This window comes from Tenrec ecaudatus, chromosome 12 (assembly GCF_050624435.1).
Source record: "Tenrec ecaudatus isolate mTenEca1 chromosome 12, mTenEca1.hap1, whole genome shotgun sequence".
In the NCBI taxonomy this organism is placed as follows: domain Eukaryota; kingdom Metazoa; phylum Chordata; class Mammalia; order Afrosoricida; family Tenrecidae; genus Tenrec; species Tenrec ecaudatus.
In genome coordinates, this window is record NC_134541.1 from 112,383,678 (window position 1) to 112,406,165 (window position 22,488).

The 22,488-nt window shown below is 47.1% G+C and overlaps 1 protein-coding gene across 1 annotated transcript; it reads right to left on the reverse strand.

Moving 5' to 3' along the window:
* Nucleotides 1-1,980: 1,980 nt before the first annotated feature.
* On the reverse strand, nt 1,981-22,354 carry CEP20 (centrosomal protein 20). Its single transcript, XM_075564549.1, has 5 exons — nt 22,285-22,354; nt 16,640-16,837; nt 14,558-14,642; nt 9,495-9,631; nt 1,981-3,587 (listed from the first exon to the last, which is right to left on the reverse strand). Exons 1-5 carry the CDS (start codon nt 22,310-22,312, stop codon nt 3,511-3,513), a joined length of 525 nt encoding a protein of 174 aa, XP_075420664.1. The 5' UTR covers nt 22,313-22,354; the 3' UTR covers nt 1,981-3,510.
* Between the last annotated feature and the right edge of the window lie 134 nt (nt 22,355-22,488).

A 22,488-nucleotide genomic window follows, 5' to 3' on the forward strand; every position in this document is an offset into this window, starting at 1 on the left:
ACAAATCACTATGTGAAACCGTGATTGGGAATCACTATCATCAATGCCTTGCATATTGTCACACACATGAATCTTTTGTTTTACATGTTATCCTTTAGGTTAAAGGAATTCATCAAAGGTTAAACAATGATAAAGCTATGCCTTACACAAATGTGTTCTAACCTCAAATTTGTTCCTTTCAAAGGCTAGTTGTTCCTTGCTAGGAGTTTGCAGATTCCCTAATCTCTACATTTCCACTTTTCCCAAATCTCTCATTTCCAATACCCATTCTCTATTTTCCAGGATATCCAAGTTTGCTCCTGACTTACCCTAGCCATTGCCACAGAAGCCACCAACAATGCACTGAAAACAATTGTATGAGATTAGTTTGATGAGTTCTACTTGTACTTTTCCCCCTTGAATATTTTAGATCTCAGCCCAGAAACCAAATCAATCCACTGCCATCAAGTAGATTCCAATTCATGGTGACCCGATACCCGGTTTCCAAGGCTCTCTCTATCTTTCTTGGAGCTGCCAGCCTCTTCTTTCTCACCTATTTAGACGACTAAATGCACACTTCAGATAAAGTTTATTGTGCTAGGCTGGCCGATAAACATGTGGGGTTAATTGAAGGGCAGAGAGGTAATTGGCTCGGTGAGCCTCGCCTTTCTAGTTTTCGGGTCTCTTGATTTCTGATGGTCAGACCAGGGTGCAGCTGTCTTAGCCAGTTCCCTGCTTCAGCTGGCAAGGCTCACTTCCTGTAAGACATCCCCAAGGAGAAGCCACATGGACCTACCCCGATGCAGCCCTGGGTGCTGGAGCAGCCGTGTGGAGACCCCTGCCAGCTCTGAGATGTTGACACGTTCACTGACTCAGCTTTCCTCCTGTAGTCGGCATCATTGTGTGTGTTTTGAGAGATGGAGGAGGACTTTGTGGATTGGTGTCAGACATATGGGTTAATGTTAGACTTGTGGCCTTGGGCAGCACTGGGTTGGGATGTTTTCTTGATATGCACTTAACCTTTATATAAAACTCTGTTATACATGAGTTTTGAGTTTCTGTGGATTTGTTTCTCTAAAGTTCCCAGACTAACACAATGCTTCGTAAGTTGAGAAATTTCTTCTAGAGCAGATCTTCTCAACTTTTTCTGTAGCAATATAATACATTTAACAAGTCAACTTTTAGGAGCATCCACTCAGTGATATCAATTTACATTATATTACGTTGTATAACCAGCATTTGTTATCCAGGCTAAATTTCCCATCACCATAAACTCACTGCTTTCTAAACAATGATCCCCTTTGCCTCCTTCCATTGCCCCTGGTAACCACCAGGAAACTTTGATCTCTATGCATGGGCCTCATCTTAGCTCATAGACGCGAGCTCACCCGCCTGTCCTCTGGGGAGTGGTCTGTCCACACGACTTTGTACCAGGAGTTCCATTCTCTTTATGGCCGAGTATCATTGTGCCCTGGGAACCCAATTCTGTTTCCCCTTCATCTGCTGATGGGCACTGGGGTTGTCCCACCTGCTGGCTGCTGTGCCTGGTGCCGCAGTGAACGCTGGTGTTGACCAGCCCGTGGGGGTTTCTTTCAAACCTCGTGTGGTCAACTTTTTAAAGAGGCCAAGCGCCTCCTTTTTGAATACTCATAAAAATCTCATCGTATTTTGAAAACAGGTTGTTTTTTTCCTCTTTTTCAGATATAAAGAAGTAATACTAAGTTCAAGAGAACTTCAACATGTTTGTGGGGAAATGGAATGAAAGGATAACGGCATTTCCCACCAACTTGGGGAGCCCTTTCGTGTGCTCTTTCCAACTATAAAGGGTCTAGAGTTCGATAACGTCCCCAAAGCCGTGGACCACCAGCCCCGCCAGCGGCACCCCATTGAGGTAAATGGGGCTGCCCACTCCACACCCTCCAGCCATCCTTCTTCCGGCCTGGAGGCCGCTCGGGTTGACACAGCAGGGATCTGGAGCACCCTGTACATAAAGGGAACGGCTTCGTTAAGAAAAGTCTTTTATTAAATGATGCATTTACAGTATAAAAATCAGCGAGGTGCACACGGGTGACACAATAATGCGTACAAAGGACTTCAGATGACATGTGACAATTTGCTTAGGTTTTCATCTGGAGGGTTTTCTATCAGTGACTGAAATGCTAAACTCCAGCAAGCTTCTGAATCTAGTCCTGCCTGATGGCCGTGCCTGAGGGAAGCCAGGGTCCACTGCCAACAGCTCCGAATGTAAACCAAGCCCTCGGGGAAGGGCTTGGTTATTTATAGTCCCACATACAAAAGAGTGACATTCAAATTTTAATGAGATTATTACATATTTCATTCAAAAATGGGAATGTGCCCTTATAAGACGTCAGTGTACGCACACACAGGCTTTTCCTCCACAGTCCTCTGGGCCGAGGGTCCCGCTTATCACCGTCAGACTGCACAGATCCCCCCCCTCTGCTGACAAACACGTTCACTACCACCCTTCTCACTCCCCGCGGGGAAGGTCATGGACGTGAAATGCAGTCAACCTGCTGGTGTCTGTGCGGGGCTTTATGCTGAACCTATCCACCACAGCGTCTTGCTAATCAGGCACTGCCTGCGTCAGCGGTCAGATGTTTGCAGTGAAAGGAGTCTAGTTTCTAAAAACACCTTCAACGAACATCGACGTAGCGTTTTAGAGAGTGCATTCTAATGGCTCTGACAATTGTGCTCGTCCAAGGTGAAGTTCAATAAGAGCCCAAATAAGTCGGGGTTAGCCCCTTCCTCACCCGTCTGTTCATTGCACAAGAGAAGGCCACGTGGCGGCGAAGCAATGCCACCTTTTAAAAGATACTCTTGGTATTCCTCCCAGAGCTTGTCTCTTCATGCCCATTTCCCATTCTTTGTGTGATAAAATCAGCTTTCTCTGACTTACAGCAGCACTCAAAGAATTATTTCCCTCTCTACCTTTTAATTAAATCTTCCCGCAGAAGCCAAAATGGTCTGAGAAAAAAAGGACACTGTTGTCTATTCCAAAGTTCAACTTTAGACTGTCACTCTGTCTACCTACACAGAAATGGTCATGTGGAAAATAGCTAGTTAAAACACACACACACACACACACATTTTATACGGATTACAAATGTGTTTTTTGGTGTTAGGTGTTTTGTTTGACTTTTTCCTGCCTATCTACATAATTCTAGCTGAAGGAATGCAGGGCCCATGGCGATCCAGACTCATTACTTTTCAGAAGAACATACAGGGTACAAAAATGCTCTTTCGTTCCTCACACATCTGTTGTTGGTGCTTGGGAGCCTTCAAATATTTCCTAAAAAGAACATATTTTAGATCTGATCAAGCCCATGAGGCTAGAGGACAGCTTTTATTAACAATGGTAGAAACAACCGAAGGGCTAGGTGTTGTGCACAAATTCACACTCCTACAAAACACATATATCGGTGGCACATTTTGATGACAATGGAACAATAAATAAGTTATCTCATATCTCATACATGCAATATTAGCCACGAGACGCGCCACGTAGAAGTGTCATCTTGTCACGGCTTGAGACACAGGGAGATCTTGAACACTGCCGCGCTTCTCCGTCCCGGTTCCCAGGAGATCCTCTGAAAGGAACAGAGAGAGAGATGCTAGTATCCTCTAAGTTGAGGCCTATCAACATGCACTTGGGTTTGTTACTTATGGGCACGATGAAGCCCCTGAGTGGCGTAGGACAATGAGAACACAGCCCATCCTTTTTAAACACTGCTGAAGAGATCAATCAGGGGCCCTGGTGGCACCGTCAGGCAAGCATCGGCCTACTAGCCCCAAGCTTAGCAGTTCAAACCCATCAACTACTCCGCAAGAGAAAGCGTCTCTATCTACTGCACTCACCGCGTACAGCCTCAGAAACCCGAGGTAGTGGGATCGACTCAGTGACGGTGGGTACCGAAGAAACAAAAAAGGCTCAGTACTAGGGCTTCATTCTAAGTATTTCTTGTGTTAAAACAAACACAACTCTAGGAGTAAGCCCATGTGCAAGTTGTTAAAAAAAAACTCTTATGTCATCTGGCAGAAATGGAATTCCCAAGAAAGAACAGGGTGTTCAGCTAGCATTCAGAGGGACGGCTAAGTTCATCGATTAAAAAAGAACACAAGCAAGCAAACCACCATCCTTGGAGTAGGGGCATCTCCTAGCAGTCCTCTCTCGTGGCAAAAAGCAGACCAGTGCTCTTCTGCCAAAAAGCAAGGCAGCTAAGCCCTAAGAAGGGACCCTGGGGCCACTCACGGTGCCCTGTGATGGGGCAGGCAAGGCCCAGGCAGGGACACTTCTTTTGTCAAGGAGGGCCGGGAGGGCAAGTAGCAATTCAAAGTATGTGAGACATAACACACATGAAATGCAATGTACACACTAGATCCTTATGAAAACAGGAACCTCAAACCCCACGCCCGAAACACTTAAACTGGAAAAACAAAACCTTCTTAACCACAGCTTTGATAATGGGAAAAAATGTAAATGTAGTTAAAAAATGTTTAAAGGCAATTTTAGTCTCATAAACACACACTGGATTTTCTGACATTTTAAAATTCGTTGTTTAGTTTTATGGTGTCATGAGGTTGGCGGGAGTGGGGGGAGAGGAGGTGATACCGAGGGCTCAAATAGGAAGCAAAGGTTTATAAAATGATAGACAGCAACATATGTACAAATATGCTTGATATAATTAATATATGGAATGTTATAAGAGCTGTAAGGGCCCCCAAGAAAATGATATAAATCAACTCTGAAAGACAGGGTTTTCTTATTCCTTGGTGGCTGATCAGTCCTGGTGCTGTCGGATGGCCCCCAGCTGTGCAGCTAGGTGATGCAGCTCTCATATAAGTTGAACACTACCTCAGGGTTGCGGACAGTGAACCTAACACCTAAGGCCCTACAAGCGAACAGCGGCAACGGAACCCCAGCGAACGAGGGCATGCTGCATCGTTCCCGCAGAACACAATCCTGCCCTGTCCTGCCCCATCCTCACCACGGCTATTAAGTGTGAGCCCAGGCCTCCTCACTTTAAGCAAGGGCTTGTCGTGTGCACCTGATGCCATTCTTCTTCATAGGATGGATCCCGCTTCCCCGAGGATTTGCTCAGCGTGCAGACTGAGTAAGGCTGGTGAAAGGATACGACCCCGACACACACTTTCCTGATTTTAGACCGTGCCGTGTTCCCGCGTTCTCTTCACCCAACTGCCTTCTGACCCACGTCCAGGCTCCGAATGAGCACCGAAGGGTTCTGGAACTCCCACTTTGTCTCAAGGCTGTCCACGGTCTGTTCTGATCCAGTCGAATGCCTTGGCACCGCCACTGCAGTGCAAGCAAGCATCTTCCTGGTAGATCCACCTGACACCAGCAGTGATATCCCTGGTTACATGACCTACTCGAATCCGGCCTGAACCTGGGGCAGCTCCCCGTCGAGGATGGACAGCCTTCGGCAAAGTTTCGCTGGCACGTGACGTTCATTTGTGCTTTCTTTGGAGTGGGTACAAGGATGGATCTCTTCTAGCCAGATGGCCAAGTGGCTGCCTTCCAAATCTCCTGGCACGGACGCTGGGTGCTTCTGGTACTTCATCAAGCTGCTGGAATCGTTCATCTGGTAGTCCGTCAGCTCCTGAAGCCCTGGTGCTGGCTCCAATGTCTTCTTCCTTCAGCGCACTGGTTCGTACTCACTAGCTCGCTCCGGAACTGGTGAATGTCGGCGAGTTCTTCGTGTATTCTTGCATCTTCTTCTGATGTGCCGCATCATTCTACATTCAGCTCACAGAATCCTTCCGCATTGCAACCCAAGGCTTGAAGACCTTCTTGGGTTCTCTCAGTGTAACGTCTGCTGCACGCGTTCTGCCGTCTCGGTTTTCTCACGCCACGGCTGTGCAAAAGGGTCCTGTTGTTCTGTGTCTTCCTGAGCTGCCTTCCGGATGTTCTGTTCAGCTCCTTTACTTCGTAGTTTCCCCCACAGCAACGTAGCTGCTCTGCAAGGAAGAGTGGGTTTCAGAGCATCCCGTGGTCGGTCCCTCTCGCCTGACGCTTGCCTTCTTCAGGAGTAATGTCTTCATGTCATGCCACAGTTCATCGGGCTTCTGTCACTAGTGTCCGATGCGTGAAGTCTCTTCTTGAGATGTTTTCAAAGTTCAGGTGGGACGGCCTCAAGGTTGTATTTTTGCTCTCATGGGTTTGCTTCTATTTTCTTCTTTCTGATGTGAATTCGACACCATTCTCTGGAAACTGTCATAAACGACACGGTTTTCAGAATGGCCACCCCAGCCCAGGTCGGCTCACTACAGCCTGGGATTTCGATCTTTATACAGTCTTGCTCACTTTTCATGACTTTCGATTTCCCGAGTCGCATACTTTGCACATTCCAGGTTCTGATGATTAGATTTTTGTGGCTGTGTGTTCTCATTAGCAAATGAAGGTCCCAGAGGCTTTCCTGCCCCAGGCTTTTCTCCATCCATGTCAGGAGAGGCAGCTCCACGTTGTACAGCCAACTCTTCCTCAGACCTATATATGTATTTTTTAAATAAATCATTTTATTGGGGGCCCGTACAATTCTTATCACAATTCACACATGCATCCATGTGTCAAGCCTATTTGTACATTTGTTGCCATCATCATTCTCAAAATATTTTCTTTCTACTTGAGCCCTTGGTATCAGCTCCTCATTTTTCCCCTCCCTCATGAACCCTTGATAATTTATAAATTATTATTTTTTCATGTCTTGCACTGTCTGATATCTCTCTTTACCGCCTTATCTGTTCTCCATCCCCCTGGGGGTTATATTTGGTCATTGTGATCAGTTCCCCCTTTCTTCCCCCCACTTTCCCCTTCCCCTCCTGTAATGGCTACTCTCAATATTGGTCCTGAGGAGTTCATCTTTCCTGTATTCCCTGTGTTTCCAGCTCTTATCTACACCCATGTACATGCTCTGGTCTAGCCAATTTTTTAAGGTAGATGGGATCATGATAGTGGGGGGGGGTGATGGGAGCATTAAAGAACCAGAGGAAGACTGTATGTTTCATCGGTGCTATAGTGCACCCTGACTGGCCCGTTTTCTCCGAGACCCTTCTGTAAAGGGCTGTCCAATTGCCTACAGATTAGCTTTGGGCATCCACTCCGCACTCCCCTCTCCTCCCCCAGTCCCATTTGGAGTGCCTTCTGACGGAGGGGCTCAGCCTCTGGCACTGGCTCTGACAGTGCTCTGGAGCACCTGCACATCACTGTCCGCGGCTCATTCCTCTGCAGAGGACAGCCTGTTCCTTCTTCCCCATCTGTGCTCAGTCTAGAAGCTCTGCTGAAACCTGCTCACTCTGGGTGACCCTCCTGGTACTTGAAATACCAGTGACAAGTGGAATGAAATACTACGCATCCTTACTGTGAAGCTCCTCATGGCCCAGTAGGTCGATCACAAAAGGACAAGTACTGTGTGATCCAACTGTTAAGAAGGTTTTCATACAAAGAAATAGGCTTTGGTGGTTATGAGAGAGAGGAAGCAATATGGCAAAGGGTAGAGAGATGCTGATATAGGTGAAGCGGACGATAGTGTTCTATACAAGGGAGAAGAGAAATAACAGTGGCGGGAGAGACAGGCAGGTGTACTAAAGAGCTCAAGTTGTTGAATACAAAGAAGATGTGAAATGCAATCTCCCACCTCATTCACAATATAAAATTTTTTGAAAAAGAATACTGATTACAAAAAGCTTACAAACAAGAAAAGTTATTCCTCAAGAGACTAGCTTTTCTTCAAGCCAAAGTCTCCTTGAGACTGTGTTAGAGAGTGTTCATGTGCACAAGAACACTGTGTTCTAACAATCCGGCATTCTGTGATGCTCACCTTCCTGACACGATCTCTGAAGACAAATTAGGTGCATAAGCAAATGTGGTGAAGAAAGCTTATGGTGTCTGGCTCTCAACAGATGTAGCATCTGGGGTCTTAAAGGCTTGAAGATAAAAAAAGCAGCCATCTAGCTCAGAAGCAACAAAGCCCACATGGAAGAAGCACACTAGCCTGTGTGATCATGAGGTGTTGATGAGATCAGGTATCAGGCATCTAAGACCCAGAACAAAATCATACCCAATGTGAACTGGGGGGCAAAAAGGGATATGGAGTGGAGACCCAATGTCCACCTGTAGACAATTGGACATCCCTCCCAGGGGGGTCACAGGGAAGAGATGAGTCAGGCAGGGTGCAGTATAGCACTGATGAAGCACACAACTTTCCTCCAGTTCTTTGGTGCTTCCTTCACCCCACTATCATGATCTCAATTATACCTTACAAATCGGATTAGACCAGAGCATGCACACTGCTACAGATAAGAGCCTGTAACACAGGGAACCCAGGATAGACAAACCCCGCAGGGCCCACAAGGAGAGTAGAGATGCCAGGAGGATTAGGGGAGGGCTGGGGGAGAACGGGAAAATTGATCACAAGAATTCATCAAGAACCCCCTCCCAGGGGGACAAATAACAGAAAAGTGGGTGAAGGGCAACGGAGGACGATGTAAGATATGGAAAAAATCATCTATTATTTATCAAAGGCTCGTGAGGGAGGTGGAAGAAATGAGGAACTGATATCAGGGGCTCAAGTGGGAAGAGAATGCTTTGAAAATGATGATGGCGGCATGTGCGCAAATGTGCTCGACACAATGGATGAATGTATGGATTGTGATAAGAGATGTAAGAGCCCCCAAATTAAAGTATTAAAAAGAGAGAAAATATTCCCAAATAAATCAATAAACAATTGGAGAGAGTTCCTGTGTCCAATAGCGACTGATGACAGGAAATACTCGGCATCCTGGATGGGCTTTCACACTGGGCGCCTTTCTGAAGGAGAATTCCATGATAGCTACATAGTGCTAAATATGTTCAAAGCTTTGACTCAGCAATTCTAATTCCAGACATCCCTACAAGAGACATGCTTACATTGTTACATAGAAGCAATTTTTTCATCCCAACACGTGAAAGCAAAAAACCAACACCATGTAAAAGAACCTCAGTAATGATTCGCCAGTGCTGGAGAAAAAGGAAGTGACAATTCGATGAAAAGCTATTCGTTCCGTAAGCTGGAATCACGCTGCCCAAACAAAACACGCATGTGACGGGGTTTCCAGTACTTCCGTGTAGCAGTGTCATCTCAGACAGCTGTCCACAGACATTAGCCCCACCTCCCTCGAGCGTCTCTTTAAAAGTGCACTGTGACACTGTACTCACTCGCTGCCAGCAAGGTGACCTCGACTCACAGCAACCCTGGGGGGCAGCGGGGAGCGCCAGGGTTTCTGAGAGCTTCACTCTTTCTGGCGGTAGGAAGCCTCGTTTTTCTCCTGCGGAGAGGCTGATGGATTCAAACTGCTGGCCCTGTGGTTAGCAGCCTCATGTGACTCACACCACCACAGGGTTCCTACACTCAGTACAAACGGAATTGAACTATGATACAAAAGTTCCAGCTAAACAATGCCAAAGATAAAAATACATTAAAAAGCACAGAGAAAACACACACCTATTTGCTTTCTTCTACTCTGTTGTCTGCTAAAATTGGGGCTTGGAAGCTGAAGGGATGATCCTTTCAGAAACGCACTCCGGATGCCATCCTTAGACTCGTGCAAGAAATGAGCTAAAATCCCATATAACAGAGGCCTGCAGAGGGGAGAAAATAAGATCATGGAGATCTGCTCAAACAGAAAAAGGCGGAAATATTTAGTCTGCAAAAGGCAGTCTCTGACATTACCATGGCCACGTCATTCTCGCGTTCCCGGGGGAACCTATCCCTTGCAGGGTCCTGGGACGATGCAGTCAGGGTGCTGCAAAAACCCTCATGCCACACAAGGCGATTCTGACTCACAGCCACCCTGAAGGACAGGGAGAACTTGCCCCTGTGGATTTCTTTACTTTCTCCTTCAAAGTGGCCGCTTGACCGTGAGCTGCCAATCTCTCGGTTAGCGACCCCGCCCATAACTCACTGTGCGACCAGGGCCTCTGGTCATGGGCCACAGTACAAAGTTGTTAGTTGCCAGCGGTGAACTGAGTAATTTTTTTCTTAAATTGGGAAGCCTATTCTCTAGACTTCAAAGAACAAAAGTGTATGATTTTATCCAAACGGCAAACGGTTAATACTCCTTTAAACCTCGATAGAGCACCACTTGTGCTGGCAGTTCTAAAATCCTACAAAAACACATGAATTTAAGTCTCATCTAAATGAATGTACAATTTCATTGAACTCACAGAAAATCCAACCTCTACACTCCAACGTGCAATACAACGGGCCACACAACATTGTTCAGTATTAATCTGGTACAAAAGGTGTTCTGGTGGCGTAGTTAGTAGTTCAAACCCACCAGTCACTCTGTGGAAGGAAGAGGAGGCTGTCTACGCCCGTAAAGATTTAAAATCTCACAAACCCACAGGAGAAACTCTCAGCTGTCTGAGAGGGTCGCTATGAGTTGGAATCGACTGGCTGGCGGTGAACTTTGTTTTTGCTTTTCTTTCTGAGTAATGCTCACTAAGACACGGGCACTACTGAGAGAACTTGTCTGCGGCTCCCCACTGACCGCACACCCACATTTACACGTTTGTGTGGAATAAGCCTGTGCACGCGTGAGCTGGAGTCCTAGGAGTGCTATTTGTTTGCACTGCCCGGGAACTCACGGCAAGAGCAAGGACTGGTTCCAGGAAGAGTAAAATATGAAGGGGCTTCACAAAGTTTGTGGACAATTAGAACTGAGAGAGAATGGAATTTCTCTACCAACTCTTCGAAGTCCCCTCATACATGTGTAATCAGAGTATCAGCCAGCTGTCAGAGAATCAGAGGAAGAATGCACTTAGATCCAACTTCAAGAGGAGGGTAAAAATCCCACAAAAGAGACACCATGAGCACCGCCAGTAAAGAGGAAAGATAGACCACACAAGAGTGAGATGGCGATGGAGATGGTAATGACCGGGGCCTTCTAGACCAGGGGAACGGTTCTGGCACAGACAAGGAAGCAGGAAGCTGCAGTGTCTCCAAGGTGCGGTGGACAAGCAGGTGGAGGCAGATCTGAGAGGGCTTCCAAGAGTTTGTGAAAAATCCCATGATCTTTTCATGCCGTTTGTCCATGAGCTCTTTGAAGTGCCCCACACAGAGACAGGAGTAGGGAGACAAGAACACGCTGTGCTGAGGAACTTGGACCCGTGTTCACAGTGGGAAGCCGTCTGGGGTTTAACAGAGCAATGCTTGCTACTCAGCCGGCCTGCGGTTGGCCGGGCGAGGGAGACACGGGAAGAGGAAAGTGGCTGGAGACAGTGCAGGGCAGTGAGACACACACGCAGGGGCCGAGTTAACGGACGTATGCGATTAGAAGAGAAAGGAGAACGGGTCAAACTGTAAGCAGACTTGTGAGTCTGAGGCCTGAATGGCTATATAAGGAGCGTGCAGGGCGCCTGGAGGAGATTCAAATCACAGAGCGGCTTTCTGACACGCAGCGCTAGCAGAAACCTGAGCCTGTGATTCCGAGCTCACGCTGAACCCAGTCACCGCTGCAGGCCGCATTAAGGACTCGGGAATTGTCAGAAAAGAGGGAAGGACTCCTGGACAAGAGGGTGAGGGGGCCACGGGGGGCGGGGGGGCTGCCCACAGTGAAAGTAAACTAAAGGAATCCAAGAAAGAGACAGAAAGCCAGATGCCAGGAGGAGTTCTGCAAGGAGCTGTCAACACGAGAACACACTGCCACACCCAGCTGGCACCAGCCTCTCGCGCGAAAAGCCCGTCTCTACCCACTGCTGGTGCTCGGTGCGACGCTCAGGAGAAGCGGCACAGGATCCTGAAAATTAATTTTCCACAAGGAATTGGGAGGGATTTGAAGTTAACTGGCATAGAGTTTAAAATACTTTCTGAATGGGAAAACAAATGCATACACTAGAGGGAAAAAAGACCCCAATCTAGGAAAGAAAAAAAGATAAGCGTACGATTTCAAGAAAAACTGTTAGGGGAGAGGCTGCTGTGAGCTAGGGTCCCCCCCACTCTAAATTTGTTAGTTGGTTTTGCCATTCCGGGCTCCTCTTGGCAGACGTAAGAAATACTCAAGCAGAAACAGCCACGAGAAATCAACAGGGGGTGTCACCATCTCGTTAAGAATCCAGTTTCAGTATATGTGGCGAGGAAGAATTTCTAAATGCAGGGAGGATATGAGCAGAAAATAATAAAATGAAAGAAGAAAGCTAATTTTTAGTAAGTACTGTAAATACTCGTGTATAAGCCGAGTTTTTTCAGCACATTTTTAATGCAGTTTTTGTGGTAAAATTAGTTGCCTCGGCTGATCTTCGGGTCGGCTTAGACTCAGGTATATACGGTAGTAAGAAGGCGATCAGGCAATGGCTGGGGGAGAGTTAAGTTTTCTTGGGAGAGGGAGATGTGAGCTACAGAAGGAAGCCGTGTTCTAGAGCGACGTGTAAGGAAGGAAACAATCAAGAGGGCAAAGCCTCCGAAGGAAGAAGATACCTGACAGATGAAAAGGGAACAGGGGTTGTCACAGGAGAGAAGCGGACACGCTGGGTCCTCCACAGTCACGGAAAGGGAGTTCCAGGAGGGCAGGCCGCGCCTCTCTCGCTAACTGAACTGCGGTGCTTGACATCCGGTGCTGCCGTTAGGTGTCAACAAGTCGGCTCTGACCCACAGCGACCTTAGGCACACAGAGCAAAACCCGGCCTGGTCCTGAGTCTGCCTCACCATGGTTCCTATTTAGCCCACTGTTGCCGCCCCGTGTCGGCTCATCTCCCTAAGGGCCTTTTTCACTGCTGCCCTACTGCCCACACATGATGTCCGTCGCTGGCAACATGTCCAACGTGTGTAGCACACTCTCACGATCCTTGCCTCCACGGAGCCCTCGGGCCGTACTTCTTCCCAGACAGATCGGCCTGCAGTGCACAGTACTGCCAGAATCCTGCTCCAGCGCCACAACTCAAACGCATCGAGTTTTCTTCGGTCTTTATTCAGTGTCCAACTCCCACATGCAGACGAGGCCATGGAGAAGACCATGGCTTCAGTCGGGCACCCCGTGGCCCTCAAAGTAATGGCCCTGCTTTTCAACACTCTAAGAGGTCTTGCGCTACAGATTACCCGATGCAACTCATCTTCTGATTTCTTCCTTGAGCATTGCTTATGGATCCAAGCAAGACAAAATCCTTGGGAGCGTCAGTTTTCCCCATTTAGCGCATTACCGACTGGCTCAGTCGTGAGGGTTCTAGTCTTCCTTCCAGGGAGCTGGAATCTGCACTACAGGGGGAATCCTCCATCTTCAAGTCACTGTAATTCAAGCAAGACTGTACCTTATGCATCTAGCAGGTTGTTACTACCTTCCTCCAATCCTCACACTGCATTTCCCTTCCTAGAATCCAGCTCTCTGTTGCTCAGCATACAGACTGAGTAAGTACAGGGAGAGGATACAACCCTGATACATACCGGCACTTCCCTGATTGTAAGCATGTGGTACTCCCTTGTTCTGCTCACACAACTTCCACTTAACACACGAACAAGTTCAGAATGAGAACAACAAAGTGTCCTGCGATCCTCATTCCATAGTCTGTTATGATCCACACGGTAAAGTACCTTTGCACAGTCAACAGAACCTAAGTAGGAATCTCTGTGGTAGTCTTTTCTTCCAGTCAAGAGCCATCTGACAGCAGCAATGATGTCCCTTGTTCAACGTCCCCTTCTGGGTCTGGCCTGAACCTCTGGCAGCAGCTCCCTGCCAACGTGCTGCTGCAATCGTTGTTAAATGGTCTTCAGTAAAACTTTACTGGCATGTGAGACTATGGTACTTAGCACACCTGTTGGGTCGACCTTTCCCTGGAATGAGTACCGATAGGAATCCTGCCCAGTCAATTGGCTAAGTAGCTGTCCTCCACATTTCTTGGCATAGACGAGTGAGTGCTTTCATTAGCTTGTTGAAGCATTTCCATCGGTATTCCATCAATTCCTGGACCCTTGTTTTCGGCTAATGCACTCAGTGCAGTTTGAACTTGCACCTTCAGCACCACGGGTTCTTGCGTGGATGCTGCCTCCTGAAATGGTGGGATGCCAACTCGCTTTTTGGCACAGTGGCTGTGTATTCTTTCCATCTTCTTTTGATGTTTCATGCATCATTCAATATTGTGCCCATGGAATCTTTCAATATTCCAACTCGGGCCGGAATGTTTTATTGTGTTCTTTCAGTGTAAGATCTGCTGAGTGTGTTCTTCTTTCTTGGTTTTCTGCCTCTAGGTCTTTGCACGTTTCATTATATCACCACCTACCCAATTCCACGGAGATTTCTGAAGACCTCGTGTGAGAGAGCAGAAATGAGCTCCATGAGGTGTCCAAAGGCTGGTTCTTCGGAATTACCCTGCCAGGTCTTTCTTCCAGGTGCCTCTGGGGAATCCTGAACCTCCAACCTTGAGGTTAGCAGTTGAGCGTGTTAACTGTTTACACCACCAAGTGATTGACATACACTAGAATACACCCCTGGTGATTTAAACTGAAATGACTGACTCCAAGACAATCACATCTGAACCCTATTTTGAAAACAAACAAACCAGAAAACAATTTCTCACATTGTATTCTCCTTTGGTTCTTCGAATAAGTTCAACTCATGGATGAGAAATTGTCTGTCCAGTGGAACTACAGGTTGACCAGATTCTGGAGGGAAAATTAATAAAGTCTTTATTAATTAATATACAAAGTAAACACAATGTAATAATAAACATGCTTACAACATGTATACATTGTATATATGTATCTATATATATATATACAATGTATAAACATCTTCAGGTTTTAGAAGAGTAATGATAGCACAAATCAGGGTGGATCCAACTGGGTATGGTTTATGATTTTCAAAATGTGAATTTTGCAAAATATACATGCTATTACTGTTCAGATAATCTCATTTTTAAAACTCCTGTATTTGGGCTGGGAAATATACTACGCCTGTCTAAACTAAAATACTGGATTTTAAGTGTGTTTTCTAGAAGTCAGTAAAATAAAAATAGAGCAGAACCATTAACTTGTTTTGAGAAAAATATTCATTCAGTAGCAATAATTCTAAAAGTAAGATTAAGGAAAACGTTTGATATAAAATTTGATTACTGTCCACTACATCTAGAAAAGCTGGAGTCCCAGAGTCTTAACTGACATTTCCTTAATTTTCTTCCATTTCTGACTATAGATGCTAATATATCAGCAACTAAAGCAAAGCAAATGGAGTCACTGATACTGAAGATTCTTTTTATTTTATTTTATAAGTAATTTTGTTGGGGCTTGTACAACTCTTATCACAATCCATCCATCCATCCATCCATCATGTCACGCACATTTGTACATTTGTTGCCATCATCATTTCCAAGCATTTTCTTTGTACTTGAGCCCTTGGTATCAGCTCTCATTTTTCCCCTCCCTCATAATACTGAAGATTCTTAAACCAATTGACTCGTTAGTTTTTTCAGTTAAGACATTTACCACATAGAAAATGAAGGATCCACAGTGGGAAGTTCTAGCCTTGCAGATAAAGAAATCATCTTTTCCCCCAAATCAACTTCGCAGCCTCTTTTCTTTGATGAGGTACATGCGAGAAACTGTCTCAGAGCACAAATGAAATCGTAAACATGGACAGTAAGTGATGGACACGCAAGTGGGCCGCCCGCTCCCACCATCGACCTCACAGCACATCTTTGGCTACCGTGTGTACCCTTCCTGTTTCTTCCCCATTTTAAGAGGAAGACATTTAAAAGCTAGCAAAAAGATTTGTAACCAAGCCCACCTTCTTACTACTGGAATTAATAACTATTAGATTCAAAAGAATATGTGCTTTTAAAAAAGATTGAGGGGAGGGGGAAAATGAGCAGCTGATATTAAGGGCTCAAGTAGAAGGCAAATGTTTTGAGAATGATGATGGCAACAAACGTACATATGTTCTTGACACAATGGATGTATGTATGGATTGTGGTAAGAATTGTATGAGCCCCAATAAAATGATACATAAAGATTTAATAGATGCCTGTTTCTTTCAGTGCTCATCTCCTCCTCCAATCCCACGTCTGTCCCTCCCCGAGTGCAAAGGCAAACCCTGTGGGCTGCTGACTGTGAGGTCAGCAGTTCAAAACAATTTTTCCTAACTCATAATAAACCTTTCTAGCATACTTAAAATGCCGTCCTGTCTACAATATGGAAACAAAGGAGCTTCAAAACGTCCATGGAAAAATCCATTATCTTACAATTCCATTTTCCCACGAGCCTTTTGAAACTTCTCTGTCTATCCCCAACCTGTACACGATAACATTCTGAGGTTTCGTCTCCAGTGTTTTATATCTGTACAAAAGGCACATAAGCATCATATCTGAGAGCACATATATGCATTTTTAAAGCATAATACATAGAGAAAAATGTCAACAAGTGTTACTGCAATGTCGAGAACTACAAACTTGTTTTTCTAAGTATATCTAGTTCAAGAGTCTATTTATTGATTTCATTTTCCACTACAGTAATAAGTCTCACGAGGTCTCACCCGTAAGATGCTTGGGTCCCAAAGCCCTCAGATGGTGCTGACTGATCATGAGATCCGGGGTCCAGCTGAAACACTGACTGAGAATCAGGGTAGGGACGAGAGGCAGCGTTTGACTCACGGGATATAAACTTACCTGCTACCAGGACAGATGAGGTATACTTATATTTGTTGAATTCCAAATACTCCCGAATCAACTCATTAATTAGAAGGTTTTCATGAGACAATGGTGGTCGCGGTTCACGTTCATCATCTAGGGCTTTAAAAACCTCAGCTCGGATTCGTGCTTTTAAGTGCCCCAATACACCTTTTTTTTCTAAGGTGTCCTTTAGAACTGTAAAATGCAAAATATCAAAACATTACTGTTTCAATCATACAATATATCTGTCTATCCAGAAAGGAGTCTGGTGGCACAGTGGTTAGGCCTTGAGCTGCCAGCAGTTTGAAAGGCCCGACCTCTCGCAGGGCAGAGACGAACGAGGCTTTCTCCTCCTGTACAGACTTGCGGCCTCGGGAACCCAGGGACGGCGCTACACTGTCCTACAGGGTCAGGATGCACTGGAATTGACTCGATGGCAGCGAGAGGTTGTTTTAAGACAATTAAAACAGCGGGATTTGAAAATGCGATATAAGATCATAGGAAGAGTCTTGGGTACCACTGAGTACACTCTGACTCACGGCAACTCCACTTACAACAGAGCAGCGCCCAGCCGGCACCGTCTTCCTGGTCACTGGTCATCTCAAGTTCCCTGCTGCCGCCACTGTGCATTCTAGCGTTTCCACCCCATGGGGCTTGTCTTCGCAGCTAAATGAGACACCCTCCCATGTGAGCCACGCGGTTCTCATTGGCTCACGTTCAGAAGCAGGTGGCGAGACCGATCTGCCTAGTGTGTCTTCGTCTGGAAGGAAGCTCCAGGGGAATCTATCCATGACGGGCGACCTGCTTCCAACAGTCGAGCAGCACCCAAGCCACCACAGTAGGACACTGGTGCACAGGTACGTGGTGACTCTTATTAATAATAAGAACAAGGGTTCGTGAGGGTGGAAGGCTGGAGGAGGGAGGGGCAAAAAGAGGAGCTGATACCAGGGGCTCAAGTAGAAAGAAAATGTTCTGGAAATATTGATGGCAACAGATGTAAAAGTGTGCTTAACACAACTGAATGATGGGCTGTCAAAAGATTTATAAGCCCCCCCCAATAAAATGATTAATAAAAACAAAAGAAGAAAATGTAAAATTTATTGTGATAATAATTGTACAACTCTGCTAGATATGATTACAATACTGAGTTGTATGTTATGTGGATGGTGTGACAATAAACTTGTTAAAAAAATTTTTTAAACAAAAAAAGTTACCTAGGAGAAGTATAATACTGTGCAGTATACTACTGATGACATATTTTTATACTTTAGTATTATTCTGTATTAACGGCCCTAAAATATAGTACTCCATAGAGTAAATGGAGTAAATCGTAAAGGGAGCCCAAGGGTTTATCCATGTGGGCATGGGCACAACCAAAGATTTTAAGCTTTGATAAGTGGGGAAAATAATTTGGAGGGGGCGGGGAGGAGCTTTAAGCAATGAATCTAAACTGGACCTTTAAATTTTCTCCGGTTTTAAATCCTCCTGTCAACATTTTGTCATCACACTTTGTAACGGGCCCGTCAAAGAAAGGTAAAGCTTCAGCAGACACTTCTCACTGCAGCCCTGTTCTCTAGGACCATCTTAGGAAATGTAAGGGAGAGGGTTTGTACTGGCAAGGAGCTCACTGCACACAGCTGGTCTCCAAATCCTCGGGGAGAGGGGGAAAGGGCATCGACTGAAGCAGGAGCCCAGAGACGCGGCCTGGTCCCTCAGCGCCACTGTGCCCAGTCCCTATCCGGAACCAGCAGCCCTCCCCTCAGATGCCTCCGTCGGTGCAATGAGTGCCACCTTTCGGGGGCAGAGTAACACGAGGCAGAAGTTGTGTACACAAGGTGCAGAACATAGAGCGTGGGATACCCAGTTAGCAAACGAGTTTCCACTGGGCTTCCCCTGGACACAGCACGCTCAGAACTGGGGAAGGCAGGCAAAAGAGCAGGAGGTCCCACTGAACGCACGCAGCGAGCGCAGGCCACCTCCGCACAGAAGCACTTGGGTGGAGGAACCAAAAGTCCCTGGAAAGCCGTCATCAAACCAACGCCGAAGACATCTGACAAGAACAGACTGTGGTCGTGACTGGACGACTCTTCTTGGTATGACTGAATCTTTGTATGATACATGGACGAAGTGCCAATGAAACAGTTTAAATGAAGACATCTGAAAGGCATCAACCTGCCCTAATGCATATTCATGACCACTTCTGTAACGTATCTGCTACATACTCCTAGTCTCCTTAATCTACTTCCTGGTATACGTGAACTAAACTGTAAACCACCCCCTTTTTGGGGGTGTGTGTGTTACATTAGCACAGTGGTTCTCAACCTTCCTAATGCCATGACCCTTTAATACAGTTCCTCATGTGGTGGTGACCCCCAACCATAGAATTATTCTTGTTGCTACTTCATCACTGTCATTTTGCTACTGTTATGAATCGGGCAATCCCTGTGAAAGGATTGTTCGACCCCCAAAGGGTCACGACCACAGGTTGAGAACCGCTGCAGTGGTACCTCTAGTCCCGGCTTCCTCCTGGCTTGATCAACCAAAGGAGAGTTTTCCTCTTTCCTTTCACAAACAGACAGATAGAAAAGTAAAGGACACTCCAGGTCCCCAGAGACGCAGGCCTCCTTCTGACGTTGCAGGTCTGTGTGCCCTTCTCTCCGTTAATACTGCTTACAACACTGAGCAGTAACAACTGTTGAGGAAGGGTTCTTCGGCTGGCTGATACCCCACAAAGGAGCTCCACATCCTCTGAAAGCTATGCAGTCTGGCAAACAGCATGCGTTGTCCCGGAGAGAGGAAACCAATTCAGTGCTCAGTGTGTTCGGTGGACAGATGTGTGCCTTTATTATCACTGGTCAGCATCCAAGTGCATCAACTACAGAATTATATTGATGACAGCTGAATCATATTCTCAAAGAAGTTCAACCTCCTTACTGATGTAGACCCTAACTCCTATGGAAACCAGTGTATTCACTGGGCAGTGATATGGCTTAGTGGTTAAGGCTGAGGGCTCTGGCCCATCATACCTAGATTCCTAGACTCCGGCTCTTTAACTCAATTATACGCGAGCTTTTTCACTTCTTGCGGCCTTATTGTCCTACTCTAAGAAATGGGCATCATTTATCTCACAGATTGATTAAAAACTAATTCAGGTATTGCATGTGCAACATTAAGCTCATTGCCACTGAGGTGACATCAAATCATAATGACCCTGCTAGCCAGAGGGCTTCCTAGCTGTCATCCTTACAGAGAAGGGGCTTCCACAGAGCAGCTGGGGGTTCCAACCACAGGCTTCTGGGTTGGCAGGCAAGGATGTGACCCCTGTGCCATGGGGGCTCCCTGTGCAGGAGAGCCAATCCTGACTCACGACCCGCCCCCCTACGGGGCAGAGCAGAACCACGGGCACCATGGGATTCCAGGACCACCAAGCTTACGGAGGCAGATGCCCTCACCTTGCCAACCTCATGGCACAGGGCTTGCTGCCATTGCTCATTATTTGCCTGGGCATCTGCCTCCTGGATGGCACTGTGCAAATGCTGCCAGTGTAATGACGAGCATACAACAGCTTTGAGGGACTGTTCCTGCCCAGGCGAGGGCATTTTCTGCCTCGTTTCCCTGGGTTGAAAGGCAGAGAGATCCTCCCGCTAGGCTGTTTCATGGGTTCAGCACTGGATAACCATGGAAAGCACCAAGGTGTGGGTCTAACACCCACGATGGCGGTGCACCCACACCACAATCATCACCAACATCACGTTTCACAGAAAAGGATCGTCCCAAACCCAGGGCCTGGCAAGGCGCCCAGATGTAAAAGCAGGCAGAAACTCAGGGCACAGTTCACTGTTTTACCAAGAGCTCAAAATCCTTCCCAGGAGCAGGCAGGGCTAGCTATTGCTCTAAGGTCGCCTGAGTCGCTAAGCCAATGGTTCTCCACCAGCGGCAACTATACTACCCAGGGGAGTGTCTGGTAAAGTCTGGGGACATTTTGGGTTGGCACACGAGCTAAGGGATAACACTGGAATCTCATGGGTGGGTATGAGAGATAGAGCCCAAGCACAGGGGAGTGACCTGCCTAAAATGTCAACGACGGGATGCGCACCCGAGTGATACTATCTCTGTCCAGTCACGACTGCCCAGTCTCCTCCACTGGGCAGGGGGCCTCTGGGAGAACCTCGTCAGCAGCCCTCACCCAAGTACCCATTCAGGGTCCAGCCGAGGGCTGCCAGGTATAGCAAAAAGAAATGCAGGGCATGTAGTGCAGTCTGAATTTCAGGTAATAGGCACTGACATTCTGGTATTTCACTTGGTGACTCAGGTGAGGGAGGGTGTGTAAGAAAGGCCCGGACTAAACTCTTGACTATGCCAAGGCATTCAACTGTGTGGGTCCTAACAGACGGTGGATAACCTTGAGAAGAATGGGAATTCCAGAAGATTTCACTGAGCTCCCGCAGAACTAACTTGGCCATGGATCAAGAGGCAGTCGTTTCAACAGAACAGGGGCGTACTACATGGCTTACCATCAGGAAAGGTGTGTAAGTTGTATCCTCTCACCATCCTTGCTCAAACTACATGCTGAGCAAATCATCAGAGAAGCTGGATTATATGAAGAAGACTGTGGATCCAGGTTGGAGGAAGGTTTCTTCTTCTTATATTTATTATTATTAGCAACCTGCGATATGCAGGTGACACAACCTTGCTTGCTCAAAGTGAGGAGGTCTTGAAGCCCTGGCTGATGGAGATCAAGGATTGCAGCCTGCAGTATGGGCTATGATACAATGTAATGAAGGCCAAACCCCTCACAATCGGACCAATGGAGAAAAGCTTGAAGTTATCAAGGATTTTGTCTTGCTTCCATCTACAAGCAATGCTCATGGAAGAGCAATCAAAGAGTTGCATTAGGTAAATCTGCTGCTCAAGACCTCCTGAGACTATTGAGAAGGATGTTACTTTGGGGAATAAGGTGCACCTGACTGGAGGCATGGTATTTTCCATTGTTCGGTATGCATGTGAAAGTTGGACAATGGCTAAAGACGACGGAAGAAGAATCGATGCATTTGGGTTGTGCCGGAGAAGAATATGGAAAGTGTCATGGACTGTCTTGGAAGAAGTGCCCCTTAAGGGAAAGGATGGTGAGAATCTGTGTCTTCTATACGTTGGACAGGCTGTCAGGAGAGACGAGTCCCTGGAGAAGGACATCAAGCTTGGTAAAGTGGAGGGGCGGGCGGCGCCAAAGGGGACGAGATGGGTGGACACAGTGGCTACATCAGGAATAGCTGTGAGCCGGTGCAGGACCAGGCAGTGTTTCCTTCTGTTGGGCACAGGGTCGCTGTGGGTCGGGGCCGACCCGATGGCACCCAACAGCAACAACAAGCCCTGGGCCGGCCAACAACAGGCCCAGGTCGGGCACATTCTGAGAGTCCTCGACCTTACCACAAACCCCGTAAGAAACCAGCTCTGTGCGACCACTGCCGCCGCGTCCCCGGCCCCGTCGGGGCCACAACCGGTGGCCGAGCCGCACTCCTTGACTGCCCAGAGCGGACGCCGGAGGCGGAAGCCGCCTTCCGCTCACTCTCCTTCCCTCCTGGTCTTTTACAGGGGGAAGGCTTGATGCTTCCCACCCGGAAAACCGCCCCGGCAAGACTCACCAGCCTTCAGCTCGGCGACAGTCGCCATTTTCCAACGGCCGCCGGGGGCGCGCCTCTCCGCTGCGCATGCGTGGCCCCGCCCACTCAGAGGCGGCGTGCGAGTCCATAGGCTCACAGCTCTGGCCCGCCCCTCTCCGTTCACGCTCTCCGTGATGAGTGGTGAGTGTCCGCGAGGCTCCACCAATCAGCGGCGTTGTAGGCGGA

Excerpts from the sequence above, each read along its gene's own strand:
- CEP20 (XM_075564549.1), bottom strand. The coding sequence starts at position 22,312 with ATGGCGACTGTCGCCGAGCTGAAGGCTG. Across the intron at positions 16,838-22,284 it reads TGTCGCCGAGCTGAAGGCTG|TTCTAAAGGACACCTTAGAA; the intron begins GTGAGTCTTGCC and ends TGCATTTTACAG. Across the intron at positions 9,632-14,557 it reads GAACCAAAGGAGAATACAAT|GCCTCTGTTATATGGGATTT; the intron begins GTGAGAAATTGT and ends TCCCCTCTGCAG.